This window comes from Chelonoidis abingdonii, chromosome 13 (assembly GCF_003597395.2).
Source record: "Chelonoidis abingdonii isolate Lonesome George chromosome 13, CheloAbing_2.0, whole genome shotgun sequence".
Lineage (NCBI taxonomy): Eukaryota > Metazoa > Chordata > Testudines > Testudinidae > Chelonoidis > Chelonoidis abingdonii.
In genome coordinates this window covers 32,782,490-32,800,032 of record NC_133781.1, presented here as the reverse complement: position 1 = coordinate 32,800,032, position 17,543 = coordinate 32,782,490, and the positions used below count along the sequence as shown (strand labels likewise).

General features: G+C 58.6%; 2 protein-coding genes and 1 long non-coding RNA gene across 4 annotated transcripts; 1 reads left to right on the top strand and 2 right to left on the bottom strand.

Moving 5' to 3' along the window:
• Positions 1–224: 224 nt before the first annotated feature.
• Positions 225–4,362, bottom strand: LOC142047679 (uncharacterized). Its single transcript, XR_012656951.1, has 2 exons — positions 4,128–4,362; positions 225–747 (listed from the first exon to the last, which is right to left on the bottom strand). It is a non-coding gene; the product is annotated as an uncharacterized LOC142047679 (long non-coding RNA).
• DCXR (dicarbonyl and L-xylulose reductase) lies at positions 3,399–8,646 on the top strand. The gene is made up of 8 exons (XM_032764492.2): positions 3,399–3,494; positions 3,566–3,657; positions 4,301–4,455; positions 6,301–6,343; positions 6,693–6,792; positions 6,987–7,051; positions 7,177–7,294; positions 7,890–8,646. Exons 1-8 carry the CDS (start codon positions 3,437–3,439, stop codon positions 7,991–7,993), a joined length of 735 nt encoding a protein of 244 aa, XP_032620383.1. The 5' UTR covers positions 3,399–3,436; the 3' UTR covers positions 7,994–8,646.
• Positions 8,220–16,854, bottom strand: RAC3 (Rac family small GTPase 3). 2 transcript variants are annotated; one of them, XM_032764494.2, is made up of 6 exons: positions 16,823–16,854; positions 12,026–12,097; positions 10,985–11,102; positions 10,402–10,464; positions 9,557–9,716; positions 8,220–9,319 (listed from the first exon to the last, which is right to left on the bottom strand). In XM_032764494.2, exons 1-6 carry the CDS (start codon positions 16,834–16,836, stop codon positions 9,189–9,191), a joined length of 558 nt encoding a protein of 185 aa, XP_032620385.1. In that variant the 5' UTR covers positions 16,837–16,854; the 3' UTR covers positions 8,220–9,188. The 2 variants fall into 2 exon arrangements, with proteins under 2 accessions (XP_032620385.1, XP_032620386.1); XM_032764495.2 differs by lacking the exon at positions 16,823–16,854 and adding an exon at positions 13,398–14,386.
• Between the last annotated feature and the right edge of the window lie 689 nt (positions 16,855–17,543).

Below are 17,543 nucleotides of genomic sequence, written 5' to 3'. Positions count from 1 at the left end.
ATAGGGTTGAGAAGCAGTGCAGTAAATGGTGTTCCCAGACCTGCACTCGCATTACTGCTATATAAAAATAAACTTGAGTGAGCAGAGGGGCTTAAAAATACTAGAGCATCCTCTTGCCTTCCCATTTAGTTTGTGCAGTGTTGCCAAACATTTGTTTGAAGCATTGACCAAAATGTAGAGCAGCTCTGATTCTCCTCAGGAGCCAGTGGCTGAGTTAGACAGGATCAGAAATGGCCCTTTATTTCTAGCAATAAATTAAAAGTAAAGCTAGCTGCATGTGCATTAATCAGTAACCGAACAGTCCCTGTGCCACAGCGTGTGGAAGTAGCACCAGCACTGCCTGTCAGAGGCAGATGCTGGACTCCTCCCTGGAACGGGAGGAGCAGTTCACAGTGCGGCACCTGACAGGCTGTGGTTCTGTTACCTCCTCCCGATGAGCCTCTGTTTGCTGAGGCTGTTGACCATTGGCCCAGTGTATTATATTGTCCTGCGGGTGTTGCATGATGCCTGTGGAGTCCACTCCTCCCACAATGGAGCTGTCAGCTCCTGCTTTATGGCCTCATAGTAGGCCTGTGCTTGCTGTCTGCTTCCCTTCACCCTGTGCTGTGACTGCTTCAGCTGCCACTAGGCAGAGTGCCTTCAGCCAGCAGGAGACTCTCTCTATGGGAGATGTACTCCTTTCCATTCCATCATCATCAGCCATGTCCTTCTGTCTGCTGACTGCACCACCCGCTTACTCCTCCCCATCTACAACAAAGGGAAGAGTCAGGCAGGAGCAATGGTCTGGACGTGGGACACACAGAAAGCCCTACTTGCATATGGCAGTGGATGGGAACCCCAAAGATGGAAATTGGCCTCCTCGTCCAGTCCCAGTGTCCTGGTCATGACAGGAGTGGCCTGTAAGACCTACTTTCTGCATTGCCCATGGGTCAAGTTAGCTCAGGCAACATTCCTGAACTGCCAGCCTCGCCACCAGCATGAAGCCCTGTGAAAAAAACTGCCAATGCAACAGTCAGGCTGCAAAGTCAAAAACTCAAGGTGGGGTAGGGGGGCTACCAGCACCCAAGCGCCACTTGCAAGTGCAGTATTGCCTCAAATGGCCACACTCCTTGCTCTGCTTCCCTATCACTCTGGGCTAGCTGTTCCACTTAATCAGCCCTCCTACAGGCATGGCATCACCCCAGGCGGCCGTGCCCCTCGCTCTGTCCCCCTCAACCTTATGGTGCAGAATCAGCCTGGTTGGTTGCACCCCTTCCACCATCCCTGCCATGATGCAGTATTATCCCAGGCTGCCAGGCCCCTCACTCTGCCCACTCCCTACCATGGTGTGGTATTGCCCCCTGCTGGCTGTGCCACTGGCAATGAACCCTACCAGCACAATACCTCCCTGGGCTGGATGTGCCCCCTCCCTCCATCCCCACCATGGCCCAGTATTGCCCCTCACTCCCCCCCCCATGGCATGGTCTCACCCCAGGCTGGCTGCACCCCTCACTCTCCACCCCCCCCGGCGTGGTCTCGCCCCAGGCTGGCTGCACCCCTCACTCTCCCCCCTACCCATGGCGTGGTCTCACCCCAGGCTCTGCACCCCTCACTCCCCCCCCATGGCGGGTCTCGCCCCAGGCTGGCTGCACCCCTCACTCTCCCACCCTACCCATGGCGTGGTCTCACCCCAGGGCTGGCTGGCACCCCTCACTCTCCCCCCCCCCCCCGCGTTCGTTCTCGCCCCAGGCTGGCACTCGTGCACCCTCACCTCTCCACCGCCCCCCATGCGATGGTCTCGCCCAGGCTGGCTGCGACCCCCACTCGCCCTACCGCATGGCGTGGTCTCACCCAGGGCTTGGCTGCACCCCTCACCTCTCCCCCCTAACCATGGGCGTATTAGGTCTCACCCCAGGCTGGCCTGCACCCTCACTCTCCCCCCCCATGGCGTGCGTCTTGCCCCAGCTGGCTGCACCCCTCACTCCCCCCCCATGTCATGGTCCGCCCCAGGGAGGCTGGCTGCACCCCCTCACCTCTCCCCGTTTCCAGCTGGTCTCGCCCCAGGGCTGGCTGCACCCCTCACTTCTCCCCCCCCCCCACTGGCTGGTGGCTTGCCCCAGGCTGGCTGCACCCCTCACTCCCCCCATGGCCATTGGTCTCGCCCAGGCTTGCTCCACCCCTCACTCTCCCCCCCCCCAGGTGGCTCATCCCCAGGCTGGCTGCACCCCTTCACTCCTCCCCCCTACCCATGATGGCGTGGTCTCACCCCAAGGCGGCTGCACCCCTCACTCTCCCCCCCCATGGCGTGGTGTCGCCCCCGGCCGGGCTGCAGCCCTCACTCTCGCCCCCCCCCCCAATGGCGTCGTCTCGCCCCAGAGCCGGCGGCACCCCTCACTCTTCCCCCCCCGGGGTCGGCTGGTCTCGCCCCAGGCTGGCTGCACCCCTCACTGCCACCCCCCCATGGCATGGGTCTCCGCCCCAGGGCTGGCCTGCACCCCTCACTCTACCCCCCTCATGGGTGGTCTTGCCCCAGGCTGGCTGCACCCTCACTTTTCCACCCCCCACAAAGGAACCGGTAGAACCCCAATGGCATGTCTCGCCCCAGGCTGCCTTGCACCCCTCACTCTCCCCCCCAGCGTGGTCTCCACCCAGGCTGGCTGCACCCCTCACTCTCCCCGCCCCCAGCGTGGTCTCGCCCGGCCTTGGCTGCCACCCCTCACTCTCCCCGCCCCCTATGGCATGTCTTCACCCCAGGCCGGCTGCCAACCCCCACTTCCCCCTACCCATGCGTGTAGGGTCTGCGGCGCGCGAGCGTGCGTGCGACCCCTCACTCTCCCCCCACCATGGCGTGCGGTGTCGCCCCATCGCTGGCTGCACCCCATCACTCTCCCCCCCCCGGCGTGGTCTCGCGCCCAGCGCTGGCTGGCACCCGCTCACTCCTCCCCCCCCCAGCGTGGTCTCGCCCCCAGGGCTGCGCTGCACCCCTCACTCTCCCGCGCCCCCCAGCGTGGTCTCGCGCCCAGGCTGGTTGCACCCCTTCACTCTTCCCCCCCCCAGCGTGTCTCGCCCCAGGCTGGCTGCACCCCCCACTCTCCCCCCCCCCCCCCCCCCAGCGTGGTCTCGCCCAGGCTGGCTGCACCCCTCACTCTCCCCGCTCTACCCATTGGCGTGGGTCTCACCCAGGCGGCTGCACCCCTACTCCCCCCCAGGCGTGTGCGCCCCCAGGCTGCTTGCACCTCACTCTCCCGCCCCCCAGACGTGGTCTGGCCCCAGGCTGGCTGCACCCCTCACTCTCCCCCCACCATGGCGTGGTTCTCGCCAGGCCGGTTGTTAACTGCTGCATGGCCGATGGCCGGCGGCGTGGCCTAGGTGCTGAGGGGCGTCGCGCCTGGGAAGTCCGTGTCCGGGGCATGGGACCCCCGACGGGGCTGGCCGCGCTCAGCCCCGCCCGCCGGGAATGGAGCCGGATCGGAGCTTCTCGGGCCGCCGGGCCCTGGTGACCGGTGCGGGCAAAGGTAAGAAGGGCCCTGGTGGGCGGGCGGCGCGGCGCGGCGCGGCCCGGCCCTGACCGCCTCTTGCCCCGCAGGGATCGGGCGGGCAGCGGCCCTGGCGCTGAGCGGAGCCGGGGCCCAGGTGATCGCGCTGAGCCGAACGCAGGCGGACCTGCAGAGCCTGGAGGTAACGGATCGGACCCCGCCGCGCCCGCGGGACTGCACCGCCCTGGCGCTCCCGCCTCCAACCAGGCCTTCCCCGGGGGCCACCCCCCACGGCCCGGACACCCCCCTCCCAGGATCCTCCCACTGCCCCGGACACACAGACCCCAGATCCCCCCAGCGACCCAGACACCTTCCCCACCCCAGAATCCCTCCAGCGGCTGGGACACCTTCCCACTGGCCCAGACACCCGCCCCCCAGGATCCTCCCAGCGGCCCAGACATCCCCCACCAACACAGACACGCACTCGCGGGGCCCCCTCGCTGATCCCCCCCCTCAGTGGCCCAGACACCTGCCACCCTCAGAGGACCCGCCCGACCTGGACACCCCCTCTCCCGTCAGGTGGGCCTCCAACCTCCTCCTCCCAAGGGGGTCAGTTCACACATACCCTTCCCTCAGGGGGCCTTCAACCCCCTCCATGACCCAGACACCCACCATTCCCTCAAGGGTCCTCCAGGCCCCAACAACACAGCCTCTGGAGGCCCAACCAACCTGCCCTGCCTCAGTGATGGGCCCAGATCTCCCTCAGGGCAGTCTTACACCGCAGGGGCAGCCTCCTACCCTCCCTGGTGCGCTATCGTCTTTGGCCCCTCTGCTGTGTCCTCCAGGGTACCGGTATTGAGACACTCTGTGTAGACCTGGGTGATTGGGACGCCACGGAGGCAGCACTGAGCAAGGTGGGCGCCATTGACCTGCTGGTAAATAATGCAGCTGTGTCTGTGCTACAGCCCTTCCTGGAGGTGACCAAGGAGGCCTTCGACAGGTAAGGTCTGGCACAAAGCTAATGGCAGCTCCAGGGACCTAAGCATGTTGTAGGGAATGGAGGGAGGCGGGGCAGTACTAAGGGAAAGACTGGACTCTGCTCTAATAAACACAAAGGCTGCTGGAGACAGACAGCCTGTGGTTCTCTCTGGCTTTCCAGTCCCTGCAGTCTGGGGTCAGCACACAGTGGGGACGTGGCCATGTCACACAATAGCCCTCTCTCTCTCTCTCTGGTGTAGCGGACCTGCAGAGCCACTGCCCCCACCCCAGAGTCCTCAGCACTGGGAGTATGTCAAGGACATTTTGGGAGTGCCAGGGCACACTTATGTCCCAGCTGTTCTGCAGAACTGAAAGTCAAGACAGCTATCACGGCACTTCTACCCTTTGCCAGGGGCAGAGTTTGCTCATCTGATTGTAAGAAACCAGGTGATGTTCACTCCTCTTTTGGCAGGCTGGGAGATAGATAATTCTTTCTGGCAGCTCCCAGAGTACTTTTCTCACTTTGGCACATTGGGTATATCTCCACTGGGAAAATGCATTGGGCACAGGGGTCAGTACTGACACAAAGGGAAAAAAACCTTGTTTAGTCACCCAGACAGCCTCTAAGCACTAGGCTAAGGCAGTATAGTCAGAACCAACCCAGAGGGGAGAGTGCCCCCTACTGTTCAACCACACTATTCTCTACAGCCTCTTTCCCTAGGTCTCCCATTCAAACACCAGCCTGGCTCAAACTTGCCTTAAACTGAGTCTCAGCTTAAGATGGCCTAGGTATGCAGAGGAAAGAGGATAGGGGAATTCAAGGAGATCTTACCGGGGTGAGGAATAGAAATGGCTTATTCTTCAGTACATTCAACAGCAAAAAACTGTTCTTCAGAAGATTCTCTCTCACATCCCTTTTTCAAACTGGGCGTGAGCTCTCACAGATGTAGAGGTACATTTCTTCTCTTCTTGGAGGAAACACTTTGGTGGGTAGTACCTTATTCCCAAAGTAAAGAAGAAACGGTTGTGCAAATGGAGCACCCCTAATGATTAACTGATGGCTAGTAGCTGGAGTATGAAACAGCCGGGCACTTGCTACTCCAGTCACACCATCTGAGGGCTAAGAGGGTGAAATTCTGGACTGAAGAAGGAGCAGCATCTCATTGAGGCAAATAAAAGAAAATGCTGTTATTAAATGTTTTGTTGGAGGTTTCTTTGGTATTTTGGTGGCACATGCATGTAATCCCAGCTATGTGGGATGCTGAGGCTGGTGGATCGCTTGAGCTCAGGGGTTCTGGGCTGCAGTGTGCAATGCCTGGCAAGCGAGTGGCTGAAGGAACAACGTGCTGTGATCAGCATAGACGCAGACTCCATTAGAAGTCGGCACCTATGGGATCAGTACTCTCTCTCTGACGGGTGATGGATTGATTGGACAAGGGAAAGATTTGACTGGGCTAGGAGGGGCCACTGGCCAAGACGCTTCTGTTTAAATTTTAATAAATGTACCAGATTAGAAGAGGGTCCCATAGGAAACAACTCCAGGAAATCTTGGTTATGGTCTTTTCTCTGCTACATGGGAGAGGTGCCAACTCAACAGCTTATTTCATCTCCTGTGAATGGTCATTGCTGGGTGTATGGCATGGAGGGGCTCTGTAAAGCTAACAGGTTGTGTTTAGGTAAGAAGACTAGTTCCATGGGGTGAATTTCTCTAGCTAGTTGGACTGGAGTTTACACCCAGTTCCTTTCACAGGTTGATCAGTGTTTGAGGCACTGGCAGCACCCAGCCTCCTATTTCCACCCCACCTCCAGGGCTGCTGCTAGGTTGTGGTTTTCTTTTTCTCTGACTTCGACAATTTTTTTTTTACAGATCTTTCGATGTGAATCTTCGGGCCGTGTTTCATGTTTCCCAGGTGAGAAGGGACTGTGAATCGGAGTGGGATGGAGCCAGGGACAAGCTAATGGGTTTCAGCTTCCCTGAAGCCATGTGTGCAATGGAAATAGAAGTCTTCATTAGGAGCTGTGCTGCATCTCTGCTCCTTGTGGGGATCCATAAGAGACTGACCTTATTTGCCTATGTTGAACAGGCTGTGCTTGGTATAGCTGATCCTGCAGCACCCCCTTGTTCTGACCATGTTTCTTAGTTCAGAGCTGGGAGGCAACTGGGGTTACTGCTCTGGCAAGCTCTTCTAATCTGCCAAGAAGGCACCAACAGCTTGGGCTGGCTGAGTCCCCCACACTTGTTCTCTTGTGCTGTTTCAGATCATTGCCCGGCAGATGATTGCACGGGGAGTGCAAGGAGTGATAGTGAACATCTCAAGCCAGGCATCTCAGCGGGCTCTACAGGATCATGCTGTCTACTGTGAGTGTCTCAGCTTCAGCACGCTCCATACCTGCCCATTAATCCATTCATGACCTGTGGTAGCTGGAAGCCACAAGCACAGGACCTGGGTTTGGATGCAGTGAATATGTTGACCTAGTTCAGGCCACAAATGTGTGTGACCCAGCCCAGGTGCTGTGCACTTAGCTTCTTTCTTCTGTTGCATTTTATTGAAGGTTCTACAAAAAGTGCCTTAGATATGCTGACCAAGGTGATGGCTCTAGAGTTGGGACCCCACAAGGTAAGACCCAGTCTATGCCAGAGAGCAGGGAAAGGGCAATCTCTGAGATGGGATGGGGGGTGAGCAAGTGGAGGTAGTTTCTCTCAGGGTAGTTCAGTTACCTAATGTACTCTTGTTGGTGACAGATCCGGGTGAACAGCGTGAACCCCACTGTGGTTATGACCGACATGGGGCGCATTAACTGGAGTGAGCCTCAGAAAGCTGCTGCCATGATCAGTCGAATTCCTCTGCGGAAGTTTGCAGGTCAGTGGAGGGGATTTGCTGCTGGGGCTGGCTCCATATTCAGCTCATCTGCACCCTTAGTGTTTCCTTCTAATTGGCTGTTCAGCCATGTGTATCTGCCTCTCTTTGGCTCATGCCCTCCAGACCCAGGAACAGCGATGATACAGTTCTGCTCAGTTTGTCAGAGTCCTTGAAGCAGCTGCAGTGTTTCCAATTGGAGCAAGCAAGAACCAGTCAAGGTTCTCCCCTCCTCCAAAACCTTCCCAACGTGGGTTTGTTTTAGGGTTGGCAGGGGACATTTTTACCCTCACTAGCAATAGGATTGAGCACTGGAGGGTAACAACACTCAGTGCTATGACCCTGTCATCAGCCATCCATCCATCCTGGGAACACAGCAAGGACTTCTGAATGCCAAGGGACCACCCACCCTGTCTCATTCACTGCACCAGACACAGCCCAGTGCAGGAAGGGGGAAATCTCTCCTTATTGGCCAAGAGGACACAGTTGCAAGGCGGAATGATGACAGACTCTTGGAAGTTGTGTCCGTTTCTTTTCCTGCTGCTAGTGCAATTTGTGGGGGACTCAGCTGTTGCCCTCTTTCTATGTCCTATTCCAGAGGTAGATGATGTGGTGAACAGCATCCTCTTCCTACTGAGTGACAAGAGCGCTATGACAACAGGTGTCTCACTGCCAGTTGATGGGGGTTTTCTCGTCTCCTAAGATGATACATCTGCGTTGGCACCCCAAGGAGAGAATCATTTCTTAGTTTTCATGCTATTGTTACTAGTGATTCTAAACATGATGGAGATAACAGTGAGTGACTCAGATCACAAGCCGTGAGGGGAGGGGTAGACAGATATTAGCAGGGTTGGGACCTGTCAGAAAAGTGACAGGTCATTCCACTGTTGGAAGCATGGCTGTTCTCTGAACAAAGCCTACACACTCCTTCATGGAGAATGTTTATTATACCAAAATAAGAGGTGTTTATCTTGTCACTCTACATGATGATTAGAAATAGGACCTGTCTTTGTTCTGACCCTCTCTTCCCAAAACCCTTCAGCTCTCCCTGCTCCATCCAAACCAATAAAACCCATCACCATATTCCCAGCAGGAAAGGGAAGGAGTAGCTACCAGACTCCTCACTGCCTCTTTTATGGCTTTTGATAGAAAAAAGAGGCAACAACCTCGGCCCTGCTCTGCAGAGACTGGCTGGGGGAGGAGAGGCCCCCTGCTAAACATCCTTCTGCCATGACTGATGGGCAGGGAACAGCACCCGAGGTAGTGCCCTAAAAGGCACTAAGTGCACAGGACTGTTTCACTCACTGAGCTTGACTAGTGATTAGTACTCAATAAAGCTAATAGTTATTCCTTCAGCCTCTGTCTTCTGTTTATTTTCACCACTCCTGGAGTTAGTTATTTGACTCCCATAAGCCTCTGGCACATCTCCTTAGAGCACCGGTTAGTTAAGTATCACCAGCAATACGCTGGGTTGAGGAGGCCCCACTACCCTTCCAGCTGGTCTTGTCATTCACAGACTATCACACAATGGTCCCTACCCACCCTCTTAGGGATTCTTCCACCTGTCTCCCCCTGTGCACTGCAAGCAGAGGTGTTCCATCACAGAATGGGTGTCTTGGCCTCTTCAACTTGAAGTTAAGGAGAACTGCACCTCACTGTCTCAGGGAGCTATCCTGCTCCTCCCCGAGGGGCTGCACAGCATCCACCTAACCTCCCGCCCCCACTGCCCCTTCACATCAACACTGACGTTAAATCAAAGAGATATTTAAAAAACACTGATTTCGTACATGATGAAGGGCCCCACACATCACAGCCCCCTCCAGAAGTACCCAGCGAACACTCAATCTGTTGGAGGAGGATGACAAGGACATGCTGAGTCAGCACCTTGCCAACATCCTCAGAACACAGTGCACTTCTTGCCAGGCTTCTTCACAGGTGGGGGGCACAACACAGCACGAATAGCTTCATCAAACACTGTCTTCAAGCCCCGCTGTGTCAGGGCTGAGCACTCAAGATACTTCACTGACCCTGTGGGAAGAGAGATCTGTCTCAACCACTCCAAACCTAGCAAGACCTGGCTTAGACTGTAAATTCTTTGGTGCATGGATTCTTTTTGTTCTGTATTTCTACAGTGCTTGGCACAGTAGTGTCCTGGTCCACAACTAGGGCTCCCAGGTGTTATGATAAAAATTCCCCCCTTGGAAATGACAAGCCAGGCCCAGTGAGGGGCTCCACCTCTCGCCAGAATAGGTACCCAAGACTTACCAATCTCCCGTGCCATGGCCAGGCCCTGGGGATAGGTGATGGGGGCCAGTTTCTTATCACGCAGCCTTTCAATGGTGTCCTTGTCATCCCTCAAGTCCAGCTTGGTACCCACCAGGATAATGGGAGTATTAGGGCAGTGGTGCCGGACCTCCGGGTACCACTAAAACAGAGTAGTTCACTGAGAATTGGCAGAGACAGTAGGAGAAAGAATCTTGAAGCATAATTAACCAAATGCTCATTTATTAGGTATACAGTGCCCAAAGGCACCTGAAATTCTAGTAACAGTCAGCAAAGAAAACAGTTTTATATATAGCACTTAAACCATTTTATAAAGAGAAGTCAATACAACTGGGGAAACTGAGGCACAGGGGGACAGCTGCACAGCAAGTCAGTAACACAGCTGGGAATAGTAGACAGGTCTCCTTCCCCATTTGCTGTACCATCTTGCCTCCCTTTGCCTCATGTTTGTTCCTAGGACACACACTGCTTTATCTAAATCTCAGATTTCAGAAGGTAGGGATGTATCCAAAGAAAGAGTGGCTGATGTGGCTCAGGCCCCTTCTCCACTCTGCAGGCTGCAGCTGCCTCCTCTCCTCTGGTTTTCATAGGAGGACTTGAGAACACTCCATTCTAGAGATTTCGGCTTTGTCTCCGAGGGGCAGGGACTGTTGCTTATGCACATCCAACTATGCTGACCTTGGGCTCTCCACACTCTATGCTTGTGTCAAGGCCCAGTGCTGCCAGTGACAAGATTACATGGTACAGCAGTGGGTTTGTCTGGCCCTCATGGGGGGAAGGGACCTTGCCATTCCTCCTCCCTCCCCAAAAAGAAGAAAGCGCATTACCTTGGCTCGGACATTCTCAAATGAGGCCGGACTGACCAGGGAGAAGCAGATCAAGAAGACATCCTGTGAGGGGACAATAGCATTAGCCAGTAGGAAAGGCTCCAACAGCAATAGCCAAGGACTGGTGGGGCATCAGTCAGGGATGGTTAGCCCCTCCCCTTGCAAGGCACTTGAGAGGGCTAAGTAAAGCTCTCCATTGAAGGATGAAAAACAAATGACATTTCTGTGGGGGCAGCTCCTCAGCTACCAATCAAAGAGCACCATGCTATACTCTCTCTCTCTCTCTCTCCCACATGCCCCCCAGCACATTAGTGGTCTGCAAAAGCCCCAAAACAAACTAGGCTTTTGCACTTCAAATGGCTCCCGGAAAGCAGCTGGAACCACCTGGGTGGTCTGTGGGAGGAAAGAGACACCTGTTCTCTTTACCCTACATGACCTCAGGGTAGCATCTCCAGTGATGCAAACACAAACTCCCAGCTTCAGAAACTGGGACCCTGTCAAAGAGAAGCAAAGGGCTGTACCAGAGACCACCCCGCCCACAATATAGGGTGCAGAACAAGGCCAGCCCAGGCTGTTCACTCACTGTCTGAGGGTAGGAGAGGGGCCGCAGTCGGTCATAATCCTCTTGCCCTGCTGTATCCCAGAGACCCAGGTTCACTGGCTTCCCATCCACCATGACGTTGGCAGAGTAATTATCAAACCTGGCACAGGAAGAATCCATGTTAGTGACAACGAGGGAACCCACTACAGAAACACAATCCCAGGGTGAGGCAGAAGGGAATCATCCAGTGCTTAAGTTGTAATGAAAGAAGTGCTAGGGCTCAAGCAATTTTTTTACATTCATAATTGATTTGGCAAGCCCAGAGGTGCCAGGGCTCTGAACCGCCAGGCCCAGAGATTCCAGAGCTCTGAACCGCCAGGCCAGAGGGGCCAGGCTCTGAACTGCCAGGCCCGGTGGTGCTGGGCTCTGAACCGCCAGGCCCGGAGCGGCTGGGGCTCTGAACCACCAGACCCGGAGAGACCAGGCTCTGAACCGCCAGGCCCGGAGGTGCGGGGGCTCTGAACCGCCAGGCCAGGCGGTGCCAGGCTCTGAACCGCCAGGGCCGGCGGTGTTGGGGCTCTGGACCGCCAGGCCCAAAGGGGCCAGGGCTCTGAACCGCCAGGCCCAGAAAGACCAGGCTCTGAACCGCCAGGGCCGGAGGTGCGGGGGCTCTGAACCGCCAGGCCAGGCGGTGCCAGGCTCTGAACCGCCAGGCCTGGCGGTGCCGGGGCTCTGGACCGCCAGGCCAGGCAATGCCTGGCTCTGAACTGCCAGGCCCAGAGGTGCCGGGGCTCTGAACCGCCAGGCCCAGAGGGGCCGGGGCTCTGAACTGCCAGGCCCAGAGATGCTGGGGCTCTGAACCGCTAGGCCCGGAGATGCTGGGGCTCTGAACTGCCAGGCCCAGCGGTGCCGGGGCTCTGAACCACCAGGGCCAGAGGTCTTGGGACTCTGAACCGCCGGCTCCGGAGCTCTGAACTACCAAGCCTAGAGGTGCTGGGGCTAAGCGCTGGCACAGAATAAGCGCGCGCGCGCACACACACTCTCTCTCAACAACTGTGCAAAGAGCACAGTGCCAATACTCACACAGTGGGGATATACTCTCCAGGGAAGGCATTAGTGGTGTAACTGATCAGCAGGCAGGTCTTCCCCACAGCCCTGCAGGGGGGAAAGGGCAGAGCATGATGCGGCAGAATAGGAGAGACCACAGAAGAAAAGGGCAGAGGCAGCAAGTTGGAGCTTTAGTCAGTGAAAAAGCAGAGCTGTGCCACCCAGAATCTCCAGCACTCTAGGGGTCCAGAACCAGGCCTGAACACACCAAGTGCTGTGTCCTAGCACACATCTGACCATGCTCCAACAGGGAGCCATTCCTGACTAGAGCACCACTTTCAAAGTTTGCTACCCCTCACTCAAATGTATTTATTGGCATGACCAGTGACGTGCTGACATGCTGCAAAGGCACCAGCTTCCAAGACCCTGGCCCAAGCATCTACAGCATCACAGGCCCCAACCAGAATGGGGCTTTAAATCATGTGACTTCCCATGACTGCCTTCCTCAACAAAACACTTTGCGCTGGCCACGGGTCAACTTTTCCTTGTTGCTCCTTTATGGGAAGCATTTCTGATAAGTCAAGGCAGGCTTGCTGGAACAATGTGTATAGTGGGGGTGCTGAGAGCAACTGAACCAAACTGTAAACCCTGCATATAATGGAAACCACTTCAAGCCAGGGGGTGTGGCAGCACCTATGGGTCAAGGCACCTATGGGTCAAGGAAAAGCAGCAGAGAATCCTGTGGCACCTTATACACTAACAGACGTTTTGGAGCATGAGCTTTCGTGGGTGAATGGAAACCACTACATGCATCTGACAAAGTGGGTATTCACCCACGAAAGCTCATGCTCCAAAACGTCTGTTAGTCTATAAGGTGCCACAGGATTCTCTGCTGCTTTTACAGATCCAGACTAACACAGCTACCCCTCTGATATATGGGTCAAGGGAATCACTTTCTCATCCCACTTAGTGATTTGAACACTGAAGCAGAACGGCTCTCCCCATCACAGGGATGAAATGCGGGCATTATTGTATCAGATAAGACCAAGGTCCAGGGGACAAAGATTTGAACAGGGAGTCAGCAGGCCCTGGTTATCTTCTTGGCTGCTGTGGACAAGTCACTTCCCCTCTCTTGGCCTGTTTCCCTGCCAACTCTCTGTATGTCTTGTCATTTAGACTGTCAGCTCTCGGGGGCACAGCTTCCCACCTACTATATATTTGTACAATGGTTGGGGCCCCTGGGAGTTATTGTACTACAAGTACCAACAATAAGAATCCAGTCCCATCTCCTGTCTCCAGCAGTGGCCAGTACCAGTTGCTTCAGAGGAAGGTGCTAAATTATATTATCTTGACTAATGGCTGCTGGGGGGTAGGGACATGAAATAAATGACAACCCCGAAGAACTCACCCGCTCATTTTTATGGCCTTTCTCAGACCATCTCATCTCAATTTCTACAGAGTTAAGGTGCCCAAAACTGACTGCAGATGTTCTTCTTCAGGCCTGCCTAGCGCTCTGTCTGCCCAGATCCCTTCTATTGTTTACAGACACGTGAATTTGGCCAGTCTTCCTGCATTTTGTATTTCACACTGTGGCATGATATGCTAAGATGCTAGGTCTCCCACATAATTCGGATCTTGTCGTTGGGGCTACTCCATTGGTGCTAGTGTTGCTGACAGGATGAGGGGCAGAGCACCAGGGTGAGTCAGTATGGGAGTACCCCAGGGGTGGGCTACAGGGAGGGGTGTCCAATGAGTCGACATACAGCGATGACACGGGGCTGGGTGGGAGTATCCAATGGGACGAGATAAAGACACAGCTGAAGGGTGAGTCAGGCGGATGGTCTGAGATATGGAGATGGCACCCGGGTAAGCTGGAGTGGAGGAGGGAGGGCACAACAGGAGAAGGAGGCGGCGCTGGGATGAGCTAGGGGTAGGGCAGGGCAGGCTGGGATATAGAGGTGGTACCAGGGTGAGGCGGATCCTATGGGATGGATACGGGGCCAGCACAGGAGTGAGCCATGAGGGAGGGAGGTATCTGCTGGAATGCGATTAAGGAGACGGAACAGGGGTGGGTAGCAGACTGGTCCCCGAATTCTCCCTTCACTGCCAATGAGATTTAACCAATTTCCTGAGGCTGCATCAAAATGGGGGAGATGGCAGGGGGCCTGCACAGCTGAAGGGATACCGTGGCCTGAGGGGGGATGGCTGGGAGGGCACACTACTGAGAGGGGGACACACATGGCTATAGGGGTCATGCTGCTGAGGGGGGAAGAAACACCACCGGGACGGATGCACTGCTGGGACAAGGAAGACACAGGGCTTGGGGGGCGCTGCAGGGGATGGAGATACAGGGCCAGGAGACGCTGTATTGGGGAGATGGGGGGAACACAGGCCCAGAGGGCGCTGCAGAGTAGGGGTGGAAGGCCGGGGAGGGGAGATACAGGGCTGGGAGGCACTGCGGGGGGGAGGGGACACAGGCCCAAGGGGGCAGGCTGGGGAGGGGAGACACAGGGCCAGGGGGCGCTGCAGCAGGGGAAACCCGGTGGGGTGCTGTAGGCAGGGGGAGACACAGGGCTGGGAGGGCACTGCACAGGGGGAAGGCCAGGGGCAACGACAAGGGGCGAGGGCGGCATGATGGGCGATAAAGGACTGGGGGCACCGCAGGAGGGACACACAGGCCGGGGGTGCACGGGGGGAAGGCCGGTGGGGAGAGACAGGCCAGGGCAGTGCTAGGGCAGCTGTGGGGGAAGGCCAGGAGGAACTGCGGGGGGCACAACTGGGGGACACAAGGCCAGGAGGGTCGTGGGGAGAGGACACAGGAACAGAAAGGACGCGTGAGAAGGGAATTACAGGGCCAGGGCACACTGGCAGAGGTAGATGAGACACAGGGCTGGTGAGGGTGCTGCGGGCGGGACGGGAGTCAGGAAGGTACTGCAGGGTGGGAAAGGCGGGGGGAGACACGGGCCAGAGGCGCGCGATGGGGTAGGGGCAACCATCAGCAGCAATATCAGGGCATGTAGAGAGGGCTGTGGGGGGATCTGGGGGATTCCAGGGGGCCCTGCTGGTAGGGACTGCGTGAGGGAGATCGCAGGCAGGGGGGGCAAGCGGGGACGGCACGAGGGGGCCGTGGGGGGAGTGGGTTGCCGGGGGATCTGGAGGGGCGCCAGGGGTTGCTGCAGGGGGCCCTGTAGGAGGGCTGTGCAGGATCCGGGCGGCGCAGCCGGGGTCACTGTGGGGGGGTGGCCGGGGTTCGCGCGGGAGAGCGCAGGCGGGTGACGGGGGGTCCGTCCACAGACATCAGGGGCGCAGCGGGGAGGGCAAGCCAGGGGCGGCGTGAGGAGGACGACGGGAGGATCGGGGTGCAGCCGGGGTCACTGCAGGGGGCCCGTGGGAGGCTGGCGGATCCGGGCGGGCGGCGGGGTCACGTGGGGGGGCTCCAGGAGACGCTGTGGCGGGGTGCCAGGGTTCCGTTCAGCAACATTGGGTCATGCGGGGAGGGCAGCCGAGTGGGGCCCTGTGCGAGGGTGACGGACGAGGGATCCGGGGGCAGGCCAGGCCCTGTGGAGAGCTGTGCGAGGTTCCGGGGCGGCAGCCGGGGTCCCGTGCGGGAGACGCTCGCAGGGGTGCCGGGAGGCGCGGCTGGGGTCCATTCAAGCAAACATCAAGGGCGCACGCGGGGAGGGCAGCCAGGGGGCCCTGAGGAGGGCGCGGGAAGGACCGGGGGTGGCTGGGGTGCTCCGGGGGCCCTGTGGGGAGGGCTGCGGGGGATCCGGGAAGCCCGGGGGTCTCGTGGCGGGGGCTGCGGAAGACACGCAGAGGGTGACCGAGGGTCCGTTCAGCAGACACAAGGCGTAGGTGGGAAGCAGCCGGGGGGGCCCTGGGGGAGGCTGCGGAGGGGAATCGGGGGGGCGCGGCTGGCCTGTCAGAAGGCGCTGCGGGAGACGGGGCCGGATCGCTGTGGGGGGTCCATTCACCAGATATCAGGGCGCGGCCGGGGCAGCACGGGGGTCGGTCCTTAGGAGGGCTGCAGGGGATTTGGGGGGCGGCGGGGCGCTGCGGGGGGCTGGGGAGGCTGAGGGGAGATGCTGGTGGGCGAGCGGGGTCGCTGCGGAGAGCTGCAGGGGGGCCCGGTGGGGTCCGTCAGCAACCATCAGGGCTCAGCGCGGGAGGGCAGCCGGGGCCCTGTGGGAAACCTTTGGAGGTCCGGGGGCGGCCGGGGGCGCTGGCGGGGGTGCACTGTGGGAGGGGCTGCGGGGAGGACTCGGGGCGCGCCGGGGGCTGCTTCCGGGAGGGATTCTTCGTGGGAAGCGAAGGTCCGCGTGGGAGAGTCGCTGCAGGGAGCTGAAGGAGGCGCGGGCTTCACAAACATCAGGCGCGCGCGGGAGGCAGCGGGGCCCTGGTGAGGGTGGCTGCGGGGAGATCGGTCGGGGACGCGGGGCCGCCGGGGATCCGTTGGGGAGGCGGGGGTCGTCGTGCGGGAGATGCGCAGAGCGAGCCGGGGGCGCTCGGTCAGCAAACTTCAGGGCAGCGCGGGGGGCAGACCGGATGGCCTGTGGCGGAGGGGCTGCGGAGGGAGGATCCGGGTGCGGCCGGGCGCTTCGGGGGATCCGTTGGGAGGCCGGGGTCGCGCTGGGAGATGCTTGAGGGGGGCAGGCGGGGGGTCGTTCAGCAGACATCACAGCGCAGGCGTGCCGGGAGCTGGGGACCAACCCGGGCGTTTGTCTTTCAGGCCCGCCCGCACGGGTTCGCTACTCTGCACCCAGCGCCCGCGGTCGGGCCACCCATGTCCCTCCGCGGGCGCCGGCGCCACCCGTTCTCCCACCACCCACACACTTGATCGCCTGCATCTCGCCGACGGGACTGGCGGCGCCTCTTGCGATTCAGCCGCAGTGACGGACCGGAGCCGGGCGGGCCGGGACCGAGCGGAGCCGACGCCCCGGCGGGGGAGCCGAAGCCCGGCGGCTGCAGCCACCGCCCCGTGCCGGGGTCTCCCCGGCCGCCCCCAGCTCCGCTCCTGCTGCTCGGGGTTTCCCCGCCACGGGCGCCCGAGGGCTTCTCCCGCCTGCGGGAACGTTCCCTGGGTGGCGCCCCCCTCCCACTGCTGGGCCACGGGTAGAGCGAGTGGTGCAAGTTGGGGTCCTTTGGGCAAGGGGATCCCCACAGGTATAAGAAACTGATTTTAATAGAAGTGTTCTAAAATCCGCCTGCAATGGGACAGGGTGTGATAGGGTCGGTGTAACCACCAGGCGAACTAGGCAGCCGCCTAGGGCGCCAAGATTTGGGGGCACCAAAAAGGGGTGCCCCCCATTTTTTTTTATACTATTGCTTAGTAGCAGGTACCTGTCAGTCTCCAGCACTTGGACCACGCCGGTAGCTTCTTCACCTCGGAGTCTCCCCTGCTTGCCCGGAGGCCACTCCTCCTCTCAGGCTCCCTGGCCACTGTGACCGCAGCCACCCAGGAGGACATGGGCGGGGGGCACCGCCACAGAGGAGAGACAAGGGGCCAGACTCTGCATGGGCCCTGCACCTGCCAGACAAGAGCAGCAGGAACTGT